The following is a 23868-nucleotide window of genomic DNA, read 5'->3' as shown; positions in this document are numbered from 1 at the left end:
TCACCTTTACTTTAGTATTTGTTTAGGTTTGATCGTCTTTTTGACTTGGTTGGCACACTAACAATAAACTATATGTGTAGACTAAGATTTTCATCTTCGACGTGTGGTCGATCGGAGTCACCTTTGGTCAAGAAAAATGTGGATATATCGACATGATTGAAGTTGTCATTGGACTATGAATTTTGGCACAGAGAGAAAGAGAGACATATACGTTGCAAGATTAATGAAGCCAATCAATCAAGATTTTCAACAAATTAACCTCATTCGATCTTGAAAATTATGATGCAATTCATCTTATGGACTTGTCAACATCTCTCTCTAGTCTCTCTTATTGGAGGCAAAAGCACATGCTTTGTATACGTGTTCATGGGACCAACCACTTAGGTGATAATTTAGTTACGATAAATCTCTCTAGGGTCAAATCGTGCGAATTCAGGAGATCCCACATTTGATTCCTATTAGGGGCAATACTTTTATGGCCACATGCTAGATTTTGACCTAATTTACTTTATTGTCTAGTACAAAACTTCTGTGCTAGCGAACGTGACCGCTCGAGACTCGATATATCGGATATTCAGAAGAAAATTTTGTATGGTTTGATTGTCGAAAGTGTTCATGCATGGGACCCTTAACATGCTAATGCAATATTGATTCCACTATCACACGTGTTATTAACCCAAAAGCTACAACAACCACCACATCAAGTTTAAAGAAAATAGAACAAAATTTGTTTTGAGTAGAAGGTTCAAAGTAATCAGTAACATGATGATCTCCCGATTCTTTGTGGGGCAGTCTCTCTCTCTCTCTCTCTAAAATTCTGATTTTCTTTTTCTGTACCAAAACTTAGAGTGGTGTATGTGTGTGAGTGCTTTTAACATTGTTGGGTTGCATGTGCCCACCACGTTAGGTGACATGAGATGAGTAGACCAAACCCATGAGGGTCTAACCATGGCTGAGCTTAGATTGTCTCCCCTGGCTCTTTTGTTATGTATACAGAAAAAAGAGAGGGAGAGAGACCCAAAAAAGCTTTTGCTTTTTGGCAAAAAAGATAATCAATTGCTGACCCAATTTCAGGTTTCAAGATAATAAAGAAATTATGAACCAAACAAACCCGAACCTTTTTTACTCTTTTCTTCTTCTCCTTCTTCATTATCTCATATATTAATTATTAATTTAGGACAAAATCATTCAGTATTTTATTTCGAGGCGGTGATAGGGGGAGGGAGAGAGAGAGAATCTTTCAATAATCTAAGAACAGTTATGGATTCCACGTCCAAAAGTTGATCACAGCTTTCATTGCAACCAATGAGGGACAGAGATCTGATACATTCTTTTGAACAAAATTCACATAATTTTTTTTTTTTTGAAACGGAGAGAGAGATTCGAACCCTGATCATTAGAGTGATAAACACTATTCTTACCACTTCAACTAATGACTCGGATGTAAAGTTCGCATAAATTTATTCTTATCGTTTGCATAAAGAAGTAAATAGATCATAAAGCAATGTCTCTACAAGATAATAGTTGGCTCTGTTACAGAAAAAGAATACTAATCTTTGGATCAGTCTGCTAGATTGATTGACTAGTGTCAATGAAAGCAATATTCTCATTCCACCAATGTTAAATAATAATAATAAATACCCATTCTAAGTTATATAACCTATATATGGTCAGCCTAATGGGTCTTTTTATCTTCAAGTTTGAAATGCAAAACACAACCCAAAAGAGAATGATGAATTGTTTCTTACGTACCAGAAGAAGGCAATATATATATGTACATGGGATTCCATTTTTGCTTAATATAGTCTTCTCATAAAAACTTGAAGGGTCAGCAAAAACACAAACATCCAGTACACCAAGCTTTGATCATATTCCTTGTTTGCAGCCTGTTTCACAGTAAGTCCCATTTAAGGAGAACCCAAACAGACAAACCAATAATAAGAAAATAATTAGATCATCCTTCATCATCATAAAAAAAATATATATATATATATATATATGTATATGTATATGTATATGTATATGTATATGTGCAGGACTTCTATTAAATAAAAAAAATTATATATACACAAATTTATGAGCCACAATTACACTTTTAGCGTAGGGTCCACTAGTCAATTCTAACAGAAAAAGGAAGAGAAAGAAGCCGGCCTATGGTTTTATTACCTTAGTAGCAGAGGAAGCAAGAGAAATGGTAGCAGATGATGTTGATGAAGGATTTGATGATGACAAGGCAGAGAGACCAACATTGTAAGCCATGGATCCATCGGGTTGGAAAAGACCATAGTTCCTCTCCGATGTCGGTCCGGGTTTCATATCCTCATTGAACAGAGCAAACAAGTATATTTCAAGCCTCATGTTAGGCCTCAGAGGAGTACCTTCATTAGCTAGTTGCCTTCTCAATATATTCCTATTGTACGTCGCTGCATTCTGTACTGTGGCACCGACTTCATTGGCATCTCCTTTCGATGGCCAACCGGTCTCGGCGACTCTAACTTCAATCCCATTGAAACCCAACCTTGCCATAGCAAAAAGAACGGCATCTACTTGTGCATAAAGCATGTTGTCATAGTGTAATTTTGTGTTAGGATCAACCATCCCCGAATTACGATTGAAAAGAACGTAATCGAGAGAGATTGTATTGGGGTCATCCTTGTATGCAAAATAAGGATACGCATTGATCCAAAATGGTGCATTTGTGCTTGACAGGAATTGCAAGAATTGTGTCATGACCCCTGAAACTTCACTCTTGAAACTACCAGCAGAAGGAGGGAACGAATTGCTTAATACGGCAAGTGAATGTGGTGAAGAGACTCTAATGTAGTTGTCTAAGCCTAATTGAGCTAGAGCACCATGAATGCTGACCATAGCAGGAACAAGATTCTGCATCAGTATCGTCGTGTCATCGTCGGTGAAAACTTCGTTGCCAATATCGATCCCGGTGATATTTGTTGCAGGAAAGTAAGGCCCGATGTGGGTACTAACCCATTGAAGGGCTTGCTGAGAATCCATTAAAGTGGCTAACATCTGGTTTTCAACTGTCACAATAAGCTCAACATTGGAGCTTGCAAATGCTGTCAAAATTTGTGGGTTGGTGTCATAGATTCTAACTTTTGTAAGCTTAAGGGAGCTTAAAAGATCAAGAACCTCATCTGGTGATGGCAAATTGTTCCCAATTTGGCCATAATTGATACCAAGTGAATTCACTCCTTGTATCAAACCATAATCTGCACAACAAAATCAGCTCAGACATTAAAGCAAACAGTTAATAAGCATAAAAATTGAATCACCAAAAAAAAAACCCAGTACCTGAAAAAGTGATTGAGAATAGAAGGAAAACATTGATCAAGCCTGTTCTGCTACAAAATGATGCCATGTTGAGAGAGAGAGAGACAGACAGAGGGGTTTAAAAGAGGTGCAGGGGAAGCTATATGAATTCCTTTCTTTACTTGTTTGAATAAATTGTTTTTGGGGTTAACAAGATTTTCTGGGCTACCTTGCCTATTCCTATGTTGGATTGGGACTTAAAACTGGTTTTTATATAGTTTTCAAGCCTCATAATTTTCTTAACCTTGGTGGCTTCACATTTGGACTGGCTGTATTTTTTGAACGACCAAAATGCCCCCATCCTCTTTCTTCAGACAAAAGCAAACGGAAATCCCAAAACTTGTTGTGGGGGTTGAATTTTAGTTAAACTTTAATATTTTTTTTTAGCTATTTATATATAGAGAGGTTTTCTCACATAATTGGGTAAAATAAGAGGATAAAATGCGGACCTCTTTTTCACCACTGATTTGGAATATGTGGAGAGTTGAAGCATAATTAATGGTGAAAAAGGGATCCGCATTTTACACCCTTATATAATAATTTCTATATATATGTGTATGTATATATGTATATACATAGATGCTCGTACTTTTAGGGTGCAACATACATAGTGTATCACTAACTTGCTTTTGTGTGGCTTAGTTAATTGTATATATATATGCTATGCATGTTTGCTTTTTTATTTTATTTTTTATTTTTGACTTGGGAGGATGACACTTAACAATATTTCAATGCTTTCTTTCCAAGTTATTTTACTTTCCCTATCTTCTTAGTTCTTACCCTAAAAATAAGACAAAACTCAAAAAGAATAAAAGTGGGAGAGATCATATTTTACCCTAAATGCATGCCAACCCCTCTCAGTTTGTGTTGCTTGTCGGTTATGTTGCTAGCCAGTTTTGACACTTATCTCAAATGAGGTAGTAACAAAAAGTAAGGTTTTTAAATATATTGGCTCGATTTCCCAATATGATGGAGACATTAGTGAAAATGTAGTTAATATGACTAAAATGGGTGGATGAAATAGAGGAGTGTATCCGAGATTATATGCGACCGGAGGATTCCTTTAAGGTTGAAGAGAATTTTCTATAGGGTGATTATACGAGCCGTGATGATGTATGATCCCTAGTGTTGAGCTATTGAAATACAACATATCTAAAAAATGTATGTAGCATAAATGTGAATGTTTGTTGGATATATTTTGTCATATGAGGGAATAAATGATAAGAAATAAGATTATTAAATCTAAAGTAAGAGTATCACCAATTAGAGATAAGTTGTGAGAAAACCATATAAGATGGTATCATATACAACGTAGAGATAGCAGTGCGGCAATAACGAGAATCAAAATATGACATGAAGTAGTAAAAAAATATATGAATTTAATAGGAGTTGATGAAATTACGAGTCTGAATAGGAATAACAAATATATGCATGTAGTGAATTCTTGTTAATTTTCTCATAGAGTCATATAATCGATTCTAAACTTTGAGTTAAAGACTCGGATGATAATGATGTTTGTTCAACCATATGATGAAACACACTAATATCAACCTACTGTCTGCCTGTTCCAACTTCCAACACTTTCCTATATGTCTTATTCCATTCGCTATACAGTTGACTAATCAATTTTCTATCGCTAACTCGATCGGATGATATACCATCTTTTATGTTCAAGGGTTTAAATGAAGCCCAAGTATATATATATATATATATATATATATATATATATATATATATATATATATATAATAGAGTATTTAGGAATCATACTAGTCAAGTAGAATAAAGTTGTCGACTAGTTTTTGAGTAAGTAGAAAAACAAAGTGTGTCAAGATGGATGGATACATCAGGTGGAAAATTTCTAAGATTGGTATATGCATGTGTAGAGATTACGGTGCGGCGGTTTGAAGAGAATCGAAAGAATTTGTATAAGATAGCATAGAAAAATAAGAAAAAAATATCTAAAAAAACATAACTTGAAGTAATAAGAAATAATATATATTCAATAATAATTGATGAAAGTATGATTATAAATATAAATGAATGGTAGCAACGAATAATATAGTGGAAGTATTCTCTTTGATTTTCTTACATGTAGATGACCCCAAATTTTTAGGACAAATACTTGGATAATGATAATGATAATGATAATTAGTGGGCACTTAGTTTAATTTGTACAAACAAAAGTCAAATTTAGAAAAGTAATTAGATTATGTTTGGTAGGTGGATTAGGGATTACGTGGTAATGGTACGTATAATGGTGATTGGGTGAGACGTAGGTGCCCTTATCTTAATTAGGCTGCGCTTTTACCACATTCATGACGCATAAAACCACATTTGCAAAAAAATGTCATGATTTAGTTGGGACCCCTTTTTTTATGTATGCATGGACTTTTATGCACTTCTAAATTCTAATAGTATATAGCTAGTCATCAATATGATTTGTATTTCCACACGTCCTTAAATTACGAAATACATTTTAATAATATATATATATATATATATATATAAAATAATTCTCCTATATAAATGTAAAATGTTACACCGCGTAAGAAAATTCCTATTTATATATATTCTATATCCAAGATGGTTTGGGACAACGGTTTTTTTTTTTGAAGATTATTATAACAGTGACATTAATCAAAAAAAAAAAATTTATACTAGTCAACCTTCACCACTAAATTTTAATGTACCTTATGCGTTGTAAATTGTAATTCTATGTAATTTAATCAATTCAAGAGTACTTACATTGGTAAATGGATGGCATGTTCTAGAAATTTTTTTCAAAAGCCTTTTTAAGTTTAAAACTTGATACTCCTCATCATGGGCCTTCAAATTTGTGCAAGAGCCCATCTCGGCCCACCTGAAGACTAATGGAGCTTATATGAACGTACTATGTATACATATGTCTATAACATTGCTCGTTTGTTCCTCTTTTTAATAATCGAGACCGATATTATATAAATTTAATTTGCCTTTCAAACATATAATATGGGTTTAAACTTAGATCATCAGGATCTCGTATACATAAATTTCTCATCTGATGACATGATAATTTGAGCCAAAGCTCAACATGTGACCACAAAGATATATTTCCAATGAAAATCGAACTAAAAACATTCCAAATATATACGATTTGACACCAAAGTGTGTGTGTGTACTTACCCCAAGTGTAGGGTATCGTCAAGTAATAAACCGGTGAGTCCGGTATCGATCCACGAGGAAGCAATGCAAATTTGAAGTGAATGATATGCAAATGACTAACTAACACTAATAAACACAATGAATATCAAATAAAAGCAAGTAAAAGAAATGGGCCGAATGACTCGGTAGCATGAGCGATTTTGTAATCAAAGTAAGCACAAATTGGATTTAAAACAATTAATTAAAAACCTAGTCTCTAGTCCGTCTCGGTGGCTACTCGGTTCTCATACTCAAGGTATCATTGCAATCACACACAACCATACACAATGCATTGTGTGATACTATCAATCATGCATATACAAAGAGAATTGGGTTATAAGACTTCAATTCATACATGTAGGTCATCGGGTCTCTTAATCTACGATGAACGCAAAGGGATAAGCACCTAATATTATGAATTAATATTCCCCCTTGGGGCTTGGCTTGGCTAACACCCTAGTTTCACACTCAAAGATCAATTAACCATAACTCTCCCATGCATATTCCTAATTTAACCCAAAACCCCATCATCAATACACATAATTAATAGCTATGCAATGGAAAACTCAATTAATTAAGAAAATCATGCAATGGATTTAACAATTCTCAATCAAACACATTAGATGCAATCCCTAGACTAGATAATCCAATAATACAATCAAATATGTCATTCTCATATATCCACTCACACAACTATCACGAAATTAAAAGAGAAGAATCGAAGCTACGATTCTTTGAACATACCTTGAGTAATCGAAACCGAGCACCCACCGTTTGGGACTAGAAACTAGAAAAAGAACTTAGCCACTCATCATATTGGACATAAACATCAATTTTATAGATGAAAATCAATGTCTACACACGAAATCACAAGAAACCAAGAAAAACTTGGAGAGAGAAATAGAGAGAAAAACAATGGAGGCAAGAAGTTGGAGGAGATGAATTCCCCCAAAGGAAGAAGAAATCTTAGGGTTTTCTCCTCCTTTTACCATAGAAAATACCGAACTACCCTTATACAAACGTTCCCCATTGGTTTTATACATGATTTACCCCAAATGCCCTTGAAATGTTGTGCAGAAACTTGCAAATCCGTGGTGGGTGTCCAGACACCTGTCCGGACACTTCATGCGTCCTCCAAATTGGTAGTCTCTGTCTCATTTTGTGAAGAAAGCGTCCGGACGGCACTTGAGGTGTCCGGACACTCACTGTCCGGACAGGTGTCCGGACACTTGCTGAATTCCAGCTTCTTCTTTCAGCTCTAAAGGTGCCCAATTCAGTCATTTAAACCCGATTTCCTGCAAAACCAACGGGAAACATGTATAAGGGTAAAATTACTTTATTTAAACACAAATGAATTACTATGAACACTAGAACCTCCTAATTAGATGGTATTAGGACCTCAAAATAGAGGTCCGGTCACATAGGCATATCTTCAGGGGAAAAAAAATCTATACTCCACTGACCAGAAGGCTATCATGAAAGAAAGATGATATCATAATTTTGATGAAAAGCACAATTTGCCTTTTATGTAAATTGAGTATTTCATGAATGAAAGTGATGCATGCAGTGTACCTCTTTATGGTTGTGGAGGCGTCTTGCTGCATCAGAAACCAATAACCATTCTTGCTTTTCATTCATCTCTATAGTGGCTTATCATGATAACCTTTGTCGCAAATGATATATGCAAATTCAATTAAATTCAACCAAAAGGCCAAGCTAGAATATCTTTGGAATTGTAAAGAAAACATGTCTTTGAGCAAACACACACACACACATGCAAACTAGCTACTACTATTTATCAACCTTCCATGCATTGCACCTTCACACACACTTTCCATTATTTCTTTCTTTTTTTCTTGCATCATTCTTTAATTTCCTTTGAGACCAAAATGTCTTTAGCAAAAGGGTATCTCTTTTCAATCTTCTTTTTCATCTCTCTCGCAAATCCTTTTAATTTGGATAAAATAAAGAAGAATATGAGATTGACCAGCTATAACTATGGATAATATGGTTGTCTTCCATTGTTTTCAATTACTAGAATGACGTATAATCTTTGATATTTTATTAGAATTCGAGGGGGGGGGGGCGGTCATGATGTTCAAAGAACAAAAGAAAAACCAAATCTTATTCTTTAAGAATAGGGTTAATACCACTTTTGCACATTGAAAGATAGTTAATGTTTCAATTTGCACACTGTTGTTTAAAATGTTTTAATTTGGTCACTCAATGATAAAGTTATTCTAACTTGGTCTCTCGGACAGATTTTCTCACTTTGAGGCAGTCAAACTGCACATGTGGCATGTTGACTGCCCAAATATTGATTGCCACACATACAGTTTGACTATCCCAAAGTGGAAAAATCTGTCCTTGAAACAATTTTATCATTGAATGATTAAATTGAAACATTTTAAACAACGATGTGTAAATTGAAATGCCGACTATCTTTCAGTGTGCAAAAGTGGTATTAACCCTTTAAGAATAATGCTTTTGATAAAAGGATCTATATATATCTTTTTGTATGGAAATTTATTTTGCCTTTATATCGGTTTTTTTACTATTTAGATCACAAGTAGGGGGTAGGCCGGTAGGGTGATGCAATTTATCTTACACAAGATAAAAAGAAAAAACAATGGGATACAACTTGTCTCTTTTGCATTTTAGGATATACATATATTAATATATAGGTCTCTTGAGGATTTTCGCCTTTGGATAGATTTTGTTTCAAAGTTTTTGAAGTGTAATCAAAAAGATTGATTTGAAAGAATGAATATATATATCCTTTTGATTGATAGCTCGAGACAGTATTTGACAGAAAGTTTGATTAAACGAGAGAATTATAAAAGCCATATTGAAAACCCTAATTCTTAACATTAACATCATCAATCAGAAGATACAACCCTAAATTTATCTAAAATTGAATAAATAAATTTCCAAAAGACTACGGAGAGAAACTTTCGGAATGAGTCTTATTTGATGATAATGAGCATGTTTGGAAGAGGAAGATAAGCAGACATTTGTAGAGAGTTCTTTAAAAAATAGGGTCGTCTTCTATTCAAGAGGCATCTTTATTGCATGGGCTTCGGCCTAATTTAGATATGTTCTGAACCCCTATTCGTATGGATTTCTGCTTAGTTCAAACATATTGAGATGAGTGATTATTCCGTGGTAAAAAAAAAAAAAAAAGCGTTCATTCAAAGCTGACAACTTGGAATTGCATGCCAAAAGGCTAGGTATCTATACAGCCCACGATTGTGCAAGTGAGCCCTTTGGGTTATTGATTAGTTCCTCCTAGACTCCTTGCAGAGTTGGGGGAAAAAACCCACTAATAGGGAAAATGGGCTCATAGGCCCAAAAACATCATAATAGATTGCATTGACTATATCGGGTAAATTGACTCTCTCGTTATTTCCATCGCCACAAACAATGTGGGAACTAAATGGGTGAGTTATATAATTATTATTTTAAGAACGAGTCCATCACCGCAGCTCCAATGCGATCTTGCTTGGTCAAAAAGGGGATCAAAATGTCCCCCAGAAGACCCTTAGAACGCTGACATTTAATTTAAATTCAACATGACTAGCAACTTATTAGAAATTATATAGAGTTAGCATTACATAAGGTTTGAACCAATAACCACCACTAAAAGTGAAAGTTAAACCAATTAAATTTGAGGTTTATAAAAAATAAATTAAATTTGAATTAACAAGAAAAAGAGGAAAAAAAAAGATAGTGTTAATGATATTTCTTGCATTTTGGAAAGATTTAAGTTTAACTTTTTTACTTATCCTTGTCCAAATATTTGGAGATACAAACAATTGAGAAGATATATATTATATATAGGCTTACAGACTAAACAAATATATAAACAATAATTTGGTTAATAAAGAAATATAAATAAATAAAAGCTGAAAAAAGTGAAAATAATATTGTGTTTTCGATGTATGGTATTATTATGGGTGGCAAAAAAAATTGATTACGAATCTGACAATAACAGCATAACGTGTTTATAAAATATTTTTTACATGTTTAGATATTGATTCGAATTAGATTACGGACGTAATTAATTGATTAAAATTGAATTGATTTAAATCCAGATAAGTAAATCGGATAATAATCTAATCCGGGTTAAGGTCTAATAAATCAAACAAGATTTATGTGTCTGGATTGATCGGATTTTAAATCAGATAAAATTTTTGTATTTCAACCTAAATTTTGTGTCAAAACTTAAGACAAATTCGGTTATTGGATAGACACAATGTAGTCCAACCTTCATTAAGGTCGATAATATTTTGCCAAAGAAAAGAAAAAATAAGCTCGATTTTCCTGGCTTTTCTTCTCACTGGCAATGCGCTCCTGATCCTTCATCACTTTCATGTCTCTCCCCACCAAACTCTCTGACCCCAACACCACCAGTAGCAGCTCAACCTCCCATTTTCCCCCTATGAAGAAGGCCAAGTCGCAGGCGGTGGCCTGCTCCCTCGACTCCTCCAACAGGAACGGCCTCCACCACCATCGCCACCACCACGCTTCTGCCGATGATGAAGTCTTCTTCGACTCTTCTTCTAAGTCCATTGACGACGATCTCAAGCCCGAAGATCGTGTCCTTCCTCCCGCCGCCAATCTCTCCCGCAAAAAGGCCACCCCTCCTCAGCCCGCTAAGAAGCTCGTTATTAAGCTCCTTAAAGGTTCGATTTTTATCTTGTCATTTGCTTTTCATTTAGTCTTTTCGTTATTTCACAGTGGAGTTGTGTGGATTGCGGAATTCGGAGGTCGTTGTTGCGTATTTAGGAATTGAGGGTTTTTGTCTGCGGACTGATGTTAAGGAAGCTGTATGTCAAGGGCTTTTACGTTGAATTAATTTGGTGTAGCTTATAATTGTTTTTGTGTTTGGATCTGTGTACTGATTGAATTCACTAGTTCTCCTTTACGGGAAATTGAGTGATTGATTGAGCTTGGGATGCATTCATTTCATAAGAATTTTGTGCAATTTCTACCTTAACACTTAGAATTACTTTCAATTTTGGATATTGGTATGTTAGGTACTATTTTAAGTGCAAAGCAAGGATTTTATTCTCATGGAACTTTTTCTTTAGTTTATCTGCTATTAATGGTAATTCTGAAGTTCCATTCAGGAAAAGGCAAGTCTTTAATTTTTACATGGTTGTTCTGGTCTTTGGACACACCTATTATCCATGATTATCTCTTTACTATTTTTTTTTCCTTCATCCTAGGTGTTGGATTCTTTCTTAAGTACGTGTGTATTATAGTTTTTGTTGATTCATTAGTATGCCTTCAGTCACTTGTATAAGTTATTTTCAAATGTTCATATCTTTAATGATGTATTGGTAATGTGCAGAAACATAAAATCTGGTTATCTTCTTTTTTTTTTTTTTTAAATTTTAACAACTTAAAAGTGCTGGGATCCGTGACCTTGACTTGAATTGTTAATGCATTATGCATGTTGTCTTATTCAATTCATTATGCATGTTGTCTTACTTATAATAACCAGGAATTCTTCTAGCTAGTTCTTGTTGGCTTGGACAACTACTGTAAGAATACATCAATAGTTATCAATAACTAATAGGGGCTTTAGGTATATTTCTATGGAATATACCACGAAAATGTATCCTGTCCCACCCCCACAACATTGTATACTCCAAGTATTTTGATTTATCACGTGTCATACCAATGCATAGTGTGCAACTGCAAAGGTTACAATGAAGTGTAAAAGTACTAGCGTTATTAAAGTTTTCAATGGTCAAAATATTTTTTGTATGATTCCAGTTAAAATGGTTAGTGATAAATTCCATCATTTATTGTTTAATTTTTTTCACATTAAGCCAAACCAACGCTGCCCACCAACTTCGAGGAGGTTACATGGGCGAAGCTGAAGGCTGCTATTGAAGCTATATTCTTGAAGCAACCAAATTCTTGTGACTTGGAGAAGCTTTATCAGGTATATCCTACTGTCTCTCTCTCTCTCTCTCTCTCTCTCTTTCACGTTATCTCGAATTTGGTTGCTTTCTGCGTGAATTCTTTGTTGTTAAACAATATATTGTTTTGTCCTTAGGCTGTCAATGATCTTTGCCTGCACAAGATGGGGGGAAATCTTTATCAACGAATAGAAAAGGAGTGCGAAGCACATATATCTGCTGCTTTGCAGTCTTTGGTTGGTCAAAGTCCTGATTTGATGGTCTTCTTATCTCTTGTTGAGAGATGTTGGCAGGATCTATGCGAACAGATATTGATGATTCGCGGTATAGCCTTGTATCTTGATAGAACATATGTGAAACAAACCCCAAATGTGCGATCGCTGTGGGACATGGGCTTGCAACTTTTCCGGAAACATCTTTCTTTGTCTCCTGAAGTTGAGCACAAAATTGTAACTGGACTTTTAAGAATGATTGAGAGAGAAAGGTAATCCTATTGTATTTCAATTTCAATTAAGCATAATATCTGAATTTCTAGGTTGCTTTTGTGACGCAGAATGGGAGAATCCTAAAATTCTTGTATCTTTTATTAAATGAGTTATTTTGTATTAGTATGACCGAGGCCGAGGCAGACATGTACTTTTCTATGTTGTTGAAATGGGCTCTAGTTTAGTCAATTGGGTACTTGTTACGTTTGTTAGGTCTTAGCTTGAGTCTTATTATCTGGTGCTAATGTGGTTTTTAATTAGTCTTTGTTAATTAGTGTCCTTTTGGGGAAGTAGTAGTCATTTTAAGAACAAAAGTCCTACTGGCATTAGGTTTAGGAAACCTATGATTACATGTATACCATACTGCCTAGTGCCGCTGGTTCAGTGGCAATGCTCTTCACCATCCTGCCATTATGTTATGGTTTGAATCCCCTTATCCTCGGCAAGAAAAGATTAAAAAAATGAAAACAAAATTTTTAAAAAAAATACTGAAGAAAACATCTAGTAAAGTAAACATGAATCTCTCCTGGTTGGAGAAGCAATAATTTGTGAGAAAACGAAGCAATAATTTGTGAGAAAACCTTCGCTATCTAAACATGTAACATAGGGTCATTTTTTTCCCACTCACCTTTAGAAATGCATGTGCTCTTGCTACTGGTTTACTCCACTTCACTAGGAACAGCATGTACTTGTTTGTCCAATGGACAAACTACGAACATCACCAACGAATTGTATCATTATGTCACTGGCCACTCTTTGATTTGCAACACCTTAGGGTTCGTTTGTAGACCTTTCCTCGCATGACAAAGGCCAGAAACATAACCTCGTGACACAAGTGCCTGTTACCTTGCAGTACCTCCATTCAGGCTCCTGAAATTATTGTCGCTTAAAGTGCTAGAACTGAATTGTGGAATTTTTCATAAGTAGAGGAGCAGAAACTGCGGCAGTGCTGAAAAAAGTATATTCATAAGCTCTTTTTCTAACCATAAAATCCTTGCCATTCGTCTAAAATAAAGGAAAAACATCAGCCATCTAATTTTATTATAGTCACATCCACGTCGCATGACTTTTTTTGTTTATTTGATTTTTTTAAAAAAAGAACTAAATGTGTTGGAATGCTCTTGCATCAGGTCTCCTTTCTGGTATTTAGGTGGTTTTTACCAAAATTAAGCCTGATTATCATGCCATTCAGCTTGGTTTCCATCAGTGGCTCTATCATCTTCCATATTTTTTCGGGTCCAAAAGAACATCTTCCATAATTTTCTATCTAGCGATTCAGTATAGCATCTTCATCAATTCAAGCTGTTGATTGTTATGCTACATGACACTGCTCCTTGTTTGTAATTGTTAACAGATTCATCTACAAACCCTTGCATGGTTCTCATCAATGAAAACTTTGATTTCTATCATCCATTGTCTTCCCGATAGGCTTTTCTGCTCCATCGGTGGACTCACCTTTCATCCTGGACTTCACATTGTTCTGTTTTTGGTGTGTCAGATTAGGCGAAGCAGTTGATAGAACACTCTTGAATCATCTTTTGAAGATGTTTACTGCTCTAGGAATTTACTCAGAAAACTTTGAGAAGCCTTTCCTTGAGTGCACATCTGAGTTTTATGCTGCAGAAGGCGTGAAATACATGCAGCAAGCCGATGTTCCTGACTACTTGAAACATGTGGAGGTGCATTTGTCTTCTCTTTTCTGGGTGTTGGTTATTGACGCTGATGTATTTCTGTCACCTTTTGTTGTAATTTCAATGTTGAATCTTCTTAATCTCAATGTTAATTGAGTTTGTCCACTTGTCTTCTTTTCATTCATTTGCTTTGACAATATTTTCTGGTGAACTACACTTGCAGATAAGGTTGCATGAAGAACATGAAAGATGCTTACTCTACCTGGATGCAAGTACGAGGAAGCCGCTTATAGCTACTGCTGAAAGGCAGCTTCTTGAACAACATATCTCTGCCATTCTTGATAAGGTACGGGTCTTCGCCCTATCTGTATATCCTCCAGTACTTGAGTTGCTTTGAATAGTGATAACTTCGTTGTTCTAGGGGTTCACGGCACTGATGGATGGTCATCGAATTGAGGACCTTAAGAGGATGTATTCACTGTTCTATAGGGTCAATGCCCTTGAAACTTTGAGGCAGGCCCTTAGTTCATACATTCGAAGAGCTGGTCAGGGCATTGTTATGGATGAAGAAAAAGACAGGGACAACATGGTTTCGTCCCTGTTGGATTTCAAGGCCTCCCTTGACACAATATGGGAAGAAAGCTATTCTAAGAATGAATCATTTTGCAACACCGTTAAAGATGCATTTGAGCATCTAATTAATCTTCGCCAGGTCAGTCAGTTATTATCTTGTTTTCTATCTCTTCATATTGTGTAAATTTGAGACCTTATAGATTTCCAGGCAAATCTTTATTTTAATGTGTCCAAGGCCCCTAAATCCTTTGAACTAAGAAATAACCTAGTATTTGAACCTGAACAGGAAGAATAGTAGATGGAAAAACTACAGTCTAGCGACATTACTGTAGCCAGTTAACATAGCCACGTTAGAGGTTCAAAACCATCATTCCAGTATTTTATAGAGGATTATCAACTATTCCATGAAAGATAACTTTTTCTGTGTGCTTATTTAAAAGGCTGAAAATTTTTCCTCAACGTTTAGCATATATGATAGGTCAATACCTTATAAATTTATTTTAATCTTACAGTCAATCTGTCTGTCTGCCATGACTGATCATATAATAATATTTGTTTTTCATAAAAAAAAGTTATATTTGTTAATATAATTATATTAGAGGTCACATGTTCAATTCCTAGTAACAGCCTCTCCATATATTATGTGGGGGTAACATGTGCGTACATCTTGTCTGTCCCCAACCCTGTCCACTGCGGGACCCTTGTGCACGGGAGTTGTTTACCTATGTTCAAGCTTTGGGACTGATAGACCAATCTTGTTCTCCTTTTAATAGAACAAGCCTGCTGAGCTGATTGCAAAGTTTTTGGATGAGAAGCTTCGTGCTGGGAATAAGGGTACTTCTGAAGAGGAATTGGAGGGCACACTTGACAAGGTTTTGGTTTTATTCCGGTTTATTCAGGTAATAGGTTTAATGTTGTATTGGATAGCTGTTTTAGCGCCATATATGCTGTTAATTGTCTGCATTAATTTTTTTTCTCTGACTCTTCCAACAATTCGATGCTAAGTAATTTTCTTTTTAATGAAGGGTAAAGATGTATTTGAAGCCTTCTATAAGAAGGATCTCGCGAAAAGGCTATTGTTGGGAAAGAGTGCATCTATAGATGCAGAGAAATCTATGATTTCCAAGGTTCAGTATCATAAAAAAAAAATTCATGGTAGTTATATTGGCTACTATTACCTAGCAATCTTATTAATAAGTTTCAATTGTCGATGCAGCTTAAGACTGAGTGTGGCAGTCAGTTTACAAACAAACTTGAAGGAATGTTTAAGGTCAGGATGTCTATCCCTCTTGAGAAAATTTGCTGTATTGGAATTGTTTTGATGCCTTTTGCATTTGGTTTTGGTGGTTGATACCTGCCATATGGAATATGAATGACTGTTTGCTTTGCTTATTTTCATTTTCATGATAAATGAAAACAACAAACAAAGCGTCATTTTCTGGAAATTGAGATTCAGATTTCAGAAATTAAGTGGGAGTGCAATTTTCATGGTCTTACCTTTTCTATTTGAAAAGAGAAGCTATTGTTTGTTTTTAGTTAGAATATAGTAGCTAATAATTTCAAAAATTTCAACCGTGTAATCTTTGGTTGCTTCATGTGGATGCCTAACTTCATGGAATGCCTTTAGGCGTTGTAAATGAGAAACCCATACAAAATTATGATGGTAAAAGGAGGGTTACATGACCCAACAAATTGGCACTTGAATGATCATTTTCTTTTGTGAAATGATTTACTACTTGTATATGTCTAATGGAAAGTTTTCCTGTGTCGGTGTGTAACTCCAGTTCCATTAATCCTGCTTGTACTCACTAATAAGTAGATCACTAGATCCTCATTACAGCATTACTTGTTTTGCTTCTTGATGTCCCATTACACCTCTTAAATTTTGATGAGAATCAATTGGAGTCTCCTCCATTGACTTCCTTGTTTGGGTTTATTATAATTAGAGCTCTTGTTGAGCACACTCTCATCTCTTCATATTTCTGTTCTGTTTATGGAATTTGTTCTAGTCGATGAATGTTCATGGTGACTTTCAAGTGACTATTCTTAATGATATATTTTGCAATTCTCTTGTGACATGACTGCAGGATATTGAATTGTCAAAGGAAATAAATGAATCATTCAAACAATCATCCCAGGCCAGGACAAAGCTTCCCTCAGGGATTGAGATGAGTGTTCATGTCTTAACAACAGGGTAGGTTTAGACCCTATGTTACCATAAGTCCATAACCGCAGATCAATTACATTTATATGGAATTCATATTTGATTTGGTTCACTGGCTGCAGGTACTGGCCGACGTATCCACCTATGGATGTGAGGCTTCCTCATGAGCTGAATGTCTACCAGGTTTGGCATAAAATACATGATGAGTGCTGGAGATCATGGAGTGAGAATATTCGATATCGTCTGTCTAATGCGTCTCTTCTGCTGTTGCAACAGGACATTTTCAAGGAATTCTACTTAAGCAAGTACAGTGGGAGGCGCTTGATGTGGCAAAATTCATTAGGTCACTGTGTATTGAAAGCAGAGTTTCCCAAGGGTAAAAAGGAGCTGGCAGTTTCCCTATTTCAGGTGGGTCTCATTTGGATCTGTCTAATCTCTCCTATATTTTGGTCGTTGTCTCTTTTTTTTTCCTTTTCTTGATATTGCCTGCACAAGCAGAGCCCTAATATTCATATGTGCTTTATATGGTATACCCCAGACTGTTGTCTTGATGCTCTTTAATGATGCACAAAAGCTTAGCTTTCAAGATATTAAGGATGCTACAAGTATAGAGGACAAGGAATTGAGAAGGACCCTGCAGTCCCTTGCATGTGGAAAAGTCCGTGTCCTGCAAAAGGTTTGTGGTTGTTTGATTGTATGATGTGCTTTTTCAATTTCTCCCGTCCCTTCCCAAAGAGAGAAGAAATAGAAATAGAAAAGAAAATCTCCCATTACCTTTACCTGCATTATATGTCTTGCAGTTGCCCAAAGGGAGGGACATCGAGGATGACGATTCATTTGTGTTCAATGAAGGATTTACTGCTCAACTCTTTCGTATAAAGGTAAATAAATCTGTACTTTTTTTTAGCTGCATCTTCAGGTCGTCATTGAATTGCATAAAGCTATCATTCTCTGAAAGTGAAGTGAAAGTAGAGCACTTCTGCGACTCGTGACTTTTCCTTTTTAGGTGGTACTGCATTTTACTTTGGTTTCTATGATGTTTTAGCTTTAATCCAATATTCTTTTGGGAAGCAGGTAAATGCAATTCAGATGAAAGAAACAGTAGAGGAAAACACAAGCACTACTGAGAGAGTATTTCAGGACCGTCAATACCAGGTTTACTTCCATTTATTCCCTGTTTGAAATAGTGACAGCTGATTAATAACAATACATTGAATTGCTTTTGGAAAGGATCTGTTTCATAGCTTCCATATTACAGGTTGATGCTGCCATTGTTCGTATAATGAAGACAAGGAAAGTGCTAAGTCACACCCTTCTGATAACTGAACTCTTTCAGCAGGTAAGAATTCTTTCGTCATCATTTTTTTATGCTTAGTCAAGTGCATCCACAGAATCAACTCTATGAAAGGACTACTTTGTAGACTCTTGACATTGGACATGATGCTTCAACTTGACAAATTTTTTGATTTTCTTATCTCCGAAAGTTTAGCCTTTTTCATGTGGGAGAGAATGAAAATTCCATCCATCACCCATGCAATATTAGTTCCCTAGCATCAAGGCATTGTTTCCAAGTTGATTACAGGCTACATTATTGTTCTTGGAGTGCCATTTCTTGTTTTCAAGGATAAGAAATTTCAAAACAAATGTTATCAACAAAGGGAGAAAGTGGACAAGAGAGGAGAGGGAGAGAGAAGGGAATAGAGAAATGAAAGGTTAGGGTGCTATCTTTTTTAAAAAACTGGAGGAGGGAGGTACCTGTACATTATATTAAACTTGGACGGATGTGAATGAATCTTTAAAACAAGAGGGGTAACCAGGTTAAGTGTCTTTAGGACAAACCTAATTATGGATAAAGTGGTTATTTACAGTTTTTCCTTATTTTTGATCCCCACTCTTGCATTCCGTTAGGCACACATTTTGTAATTATTTTTCATTCTCAATCTTACTTTAATTTCTCTGTGCGCCTTATGTTGTCTTAACGATTTTGTATGGATAGTGTCAATGATTATATCAAGACATGGAATGTGACCCTAAACCATGATTAATATTCTGTGTAATTTGCAGTGAACTGATGTAAATGTTGTGTAATTTACAGCTTAAATTTCCTATAAAGCCAGTCGATTTGAAGAAAAGAATCGAAAGCCTTATTGACAGGGAGTACCTGGAGCGGGACAAGAACAACCCCCAAATTTACAATTACTTAGCATAGTTTTGTCACAATTAAATCTTTCCTTGTAAAAATCAGAGAAAACTTCAGGCCTCTACAAAGTGATGGAGGTTCCTGTGAGATTGATGTACAGTAATTCCCAGTTCTTTTCAAGTTTTGCCGCATAAGTGGTGCTGTGTAAAAAGCTTATTTAATTTAGCATCTGGTTCGACGATGTTTCTGGTGTTGTACACTCGAGTTATGAGTTCCTTTGAACAACCGGTAATTTAACAGAAAGAATCAAGAAACATTACAGAGCGTTAGAAGCTCCCATAAATGGTGCCGTGAATCTTGAAATCTGATGAATGGAGATCAATTTATGCTGTTAATCTTGAAATCATGACTGGAGATCAACTTATGCTGTTAATGGCAGTTTTTATATGTTCAAAGCTGCAAGTGATAGTGATGTTCAACTGTTCAAGCAAGCATGCTCCCATTCATTGGTCTCAGTAGTCATGGCCACCAAACAATCTTGGGACCCAACAAGTCCTACAAACTCTCTGGTTTCAACCTTAATCTGTATACAATACCTAAGAAAAAACAGAGAGAGAAAAACCTCATATCCATACAATGTCTTAACAGTTAAACCACCACAACAATCTGCTCATTTGGTGAACAAAACAACTGAGAGAGAGACTTCTTTGTGGTCAAAAAGGAAGTCTATACAGTTCTCTACATCAAGGCCAACAAAGAAAAAGTGTAATCAAGCTATCCCTTCCTGGAGAAGCAAAGATAACATTTCAGATAATAATCTAATACAAAAAATAAACTCCTTGCTTAGTTTATGCCTACTTTAGAGGCTTTTTGCTGAGACAATCAAGATTTGATGCCTATCCTGACTATGTGCAATGAATAATGTTCCACCACAACTCTTTCTTTTCATCCCAAAAGACTGACTCCCACAACTGGAATAGAACCTAACATCCATGACATCAACATAGGATATGACTTTTTCTCTTCCACATCAGGATCCACAATATTACAGGATATTGCTATAAGATCAATATAAGTTCAGGGACTCTAGTAGCAAAAAGAAATGCAAGAGAAATTTAACGACAAGTGTTACGACAGAGACCGATCAGAGACGAAGATGTGCTGAGAAGAAGAGGACATTCACCAATGTAATGCCCACCTTGTAATGTGCCTTTTCGAGTATTGGAAAATGAGATCACAGTTTATGCATGCAACAATTAGCAATAAAATGGTATCAAATGAACAGATGCCAAAGAAAAACATTTGACCTGGAATTTCAAAGGGAGGCCGCCTATCCTTTGACAGAATATAACAACATAGCAGATAACGAATTGAAATAGAAGTTGGAACAGCTGAAAGGATAAGTTGAAATCCTGGTAACTGGGGATACATCTAGGGAAATGGAGAAAGAGAGTAGTTCAAGTAAGATAACTTTAAAATGTCATCGGCACATGTGAATGTTCACACAACTGCATGTTTTTGTCAGTCTGATTTCCAAAATCTGAAACACTGGCTCCTATTAACTGCATCCAGACAGATGATATTCATTGACAAGATCAATACCTGCGCCTCAACATAAGGCATAGCAACTAGCAAGAGAGAGAAAAAATCAGTCATCTTGCCCTCACTCTCTCTCAAGCTGGGTGACGGGTTCTCTTTATTACCCTCTGGCAGCTTAATGTTTTTATATATCTTATCCAGAGAAAGGCATAGAAACTTTTGCGTGAATGGTATGGAACAACAATGAACTCTCCATTATAATCCTAACAGTTCAACTTTGGCATTCACCCACAATTTGATTCTCTTTATTAACCCAAATTCACATAGCAGCCAGCTATAGTATACTCAACTTCTTTAGTAGATAACAAGAGTACAGTATCAGTCGAATAGAGGCTAAATTGTCAGAGACACTACCATTCTGCACTACTTTTTCATCCAAGAGATCAAAACATATATTCAGAAATTTGATTAAGATAATAATAATAGAAAACAGTATGGGGTGAGAAACCATTAAGACTCATAATGAGAAAACAAAGTTAAACCATAGGATTTATACACTCCTTGATTAGCACACAGCAGTAGCACTCTACAGCATCGAGGTCACATAATTATGATTTATTTAACAACATTGATAACAAAGGTAAAGTGGAAGAGTAAAACTAAGCATACAGAACCTGAGAACTTGAGGGTGTCAAGTCTGAGAGACTTTCTGGAGCATCCACCACAAGCCATCGTACACTAAAGCTCCACTTTCTCTCAGAAGTGTCTTTCTGACTCAGCCTAGATATATGTCCCACAGCAACATGAAGGTTCCGACCCACGACGTAGATTTTGCAATCACAGGCATTGACAGCAAAGGGCTTGCATATTTGCTCTGGTAATGGGGGGCCTTCTATTGTTTCCCAAGAATCAGTATCTGAGTCATAGACCTTAAGCTTCATCCTTTCAAGCTCTGAAACCACAAACAAGCGTCCATAAACCACCACACTAGAGCCAGTCCAGCCTTCTCGCAATCCAACGGCCATACTGTCCCAATTGTTTGTCCTTGGATCATAAACCTGGCCTCTGGGGGAGACAAAGAAGGGCCACAACCAACCTTCTGTGACGAGAAACTTTCCATCAAGGACTGCTGCGTCATAAGATGCCATATTAGTCCCCATGCTTTGAATGGGGCGCCAACTCCCCTTCACAGGATCCATAACCTCAGCTGAATCAAGCTCAAAAAGATTGGTGCTGTTTCCTCCAGCCACATATATCATTCCATCAATAACCCCACTAGCAAAAAAGGATCGAGCTGTAATCATCCGATTCATCACGGTCCACCGGTTCTTATGTATCTCATACTTCAAGACCAAGTCCAGAGGGCAATCCACATCGGAAACCATACCCCCACAAACAAATAGAATACCCTCACGGGGAATTGAAACACACCTAAACCCATGGGGACAGACCTTATCCTTGCAAGGCATTGTTGGGATAGTGTGCCACGAGAAGTGGAGAAGGTCAAGAACCTGCCACTGAATCTTTCCCGTGCACTTGTGGAAAGCAAAAACAAAGAGCCAAGGGTCTTTAAAGCCTAAGACCTTTCTTTGCATGAAAAACCTCTCTTTATTACCAAGAAGTAGATGCCACCGCTTGCAAACAGCTCTGCAAGAAGCATGGCTCTGCACAGGAAGCCTAAGCAGACAGTTGAGCGCAACATCGTCAGGAAGACCTGGAATGAAGGGCTCTCCTTGCAGAGATGACTCAAACTCTGCAGATGGGTTTAACAATGAGGATTGGGTCACAGCTAATCTAAATTTTGGGGACAATGTCATTTGGGAATCCCCTAGCTTGTGCACAGGCGCCTGGTGAGAAGATAATCGAACTCTTTGCATCCTTATCTTTTAGAAGCCTAAAACCCTTTTTGAGCACCACGGAAGCCCTTTATACAGCTCGGTTTTCCTATATCCTAGGCCACCAAATTGGTTTATTGAAGAACAAACATAAACCCAAATTTAAAGCCACAGCCAAGAATCTAATCCAAATTCCCAATTACTAACCTTTAACCTTTACATAAAGGAATCCCCACACCTGAAATTCTGTAAAATTAGGCGAAAGCTCCCATTCCACAACCAAATATCAGAAAACAAAAAACTCACAAAAGAAGCCCCTCAAAGAAGATTCAACTTCAAACTGATACCAACGAAAGCATATTTCTTTCCACATACTGTGAACACCAACTGCTTTTCATCAACCCTGTGTCCTATCAAGATACCAACTTGAGAGTACAAAAGCTACAAGATATTCTTCCCACGATAAGAAAAATATATTCCTCCCAAAATCTTGAACTAGAAGCCCAGATAAAAATTATCTCAAAAGCAGCCCAATTGCTTCACCACTGCCTGTGTGAAACCATTAAAAAAAATGAAAGAGCCAAAGAAAACCCAGTTTTAATCAGACGAAAATGAAAATTGTTGCGCTCTTAAAGGAATCGATTATTCAAATTTGACTAAACCCACAACGCAGACTGATCTATGTAGTTTATAGAGAGACCCAGAAAGCAAAAACAGGAACAAAATTGACAGCAAAGATGATGCAGGAACTTACAAACGAAATCAGCTCCAATTCTTGTCATAAAAAGTGGCAATTTTGACGAGATTTAGCTACACAGAGATAGGTGACCTCCTTTCATTCAACATAAATAATTATCGTGAAGGTTTTGTTTTATGGCAAACAGGGGTTATTGATTCTCGGGAGGATGTACTCACACGCTCCTTCGAAGCGTGTTTTACAGGGCGACAGTGAAAAATATAGAAACGTAAGGGTCTGGATCATGTATACACGCGCCTTGGATGTGCGCCTGTGACTGTCGAAAACTGTTATCCGCGTAGACAGATGACTATGAGGAAAG

General features: G+C 36.3%; 3 protein-coding genes across 3 annotated transcripts; 1 reads left to right on the top strand and 2 right to left on the bottom strand.

Annotated features, from left to right (window-relative positions):
- Positions 1-1516: 1516 nt before the first annotated feature.
- On the bottom strand, positions 1517-3473 carry LOC120003313 (glucan endo-1,3-beta-glucosidase 11-like). Its single transcript, XM_038852254.1, has 3 exons — positions 3310-3473; positions 2167-3227; positions 1517-1886 (listed from the first exon to the last, which is right to left on the bottom strand). The coding sequence occupies exons 1-3, from the start codon at positions 3374-3376 to the stop codon at positions 1797-1799; spliced, it is 1218 nt and encodes a 405-aa protein (XP_038708182.1). The 5' UTR covers positions 3377-3473; the 3' UTR covers positions 1517-1796.
- Positions 3474-10766: 7293 nt separating this feature from the next.
- LOC120001523 (cullin-4-like) lies at positions 10767-19677 on the top strand. Its single transcript, XM_038849930.1, has 17 exons — positions 10767-11195; positions 12351-12466; positions 12581-12927; positions 14427-14607; positions 14783-14905; positions 14981-15271; positions 15906-16031; positions 16158-16259; positions 16349-16402; positions 17220-17326; positions 17419-17479; positions 17573-17704; positions 17835-17972; positions 18097-18177; positions 18371-18451; positions 18555-18635; positions 19392-19677. The coding sequence occupies exons 1-17, from the start codon at positions 10883-10885 to the stop codon at positions 19503-19505; spliced, it is 2448 nt and encodes an 815-aa protein (XP_038705858.1). The 5' UTR covers positions 10767-10882; the 3' UTR covers positions 19506-19677.
- Positions 19678-21426: 1749 nt separating this feature from the next.
- LOC120001602 (F-box/kelch-repeat protein At1g30090) lies at positions 21427-23729 on the bottom strand. Its single transcript, XM_038850009.1, has 2 exons — positions 23565-23729; positions 21427-23359 (listed from the first exon to the last, which is right to left on the bottom strand). The coding sequence occupies exon 2, from the start codon at positions 22850-22852 to the stop codon at positions 21635-21637; it is 1218 nt and encodes a 405-aa protein (XP_038705937.1). The 5' UTR covers positions 22853-23359; positions 23565-23729; the 3' UTR covers positions 21427-21634.
- Positions 23730-23868: the final 139 nt, after the last annotated feature.

This window comes from Tripterygium wilfordii, chromosome 1, assembly GCF_013401445.1.
Source record: "Tripterygium wilfordii isolate XIE 37 chromosome 1, ASM1340144v1, whole genome shotgun sequence".
Taxonomy (NCBI): domain Eukaryota; kingdom Viridiplantae; phylum Streptophyta; class Magnoliopsida; order Celastrales; family Celastraceae; genus Tripterygium; species Tripterygium wilfordii.
This window is presented reverse-complemented; position numbering and strand designations above follow the sequence as displayed.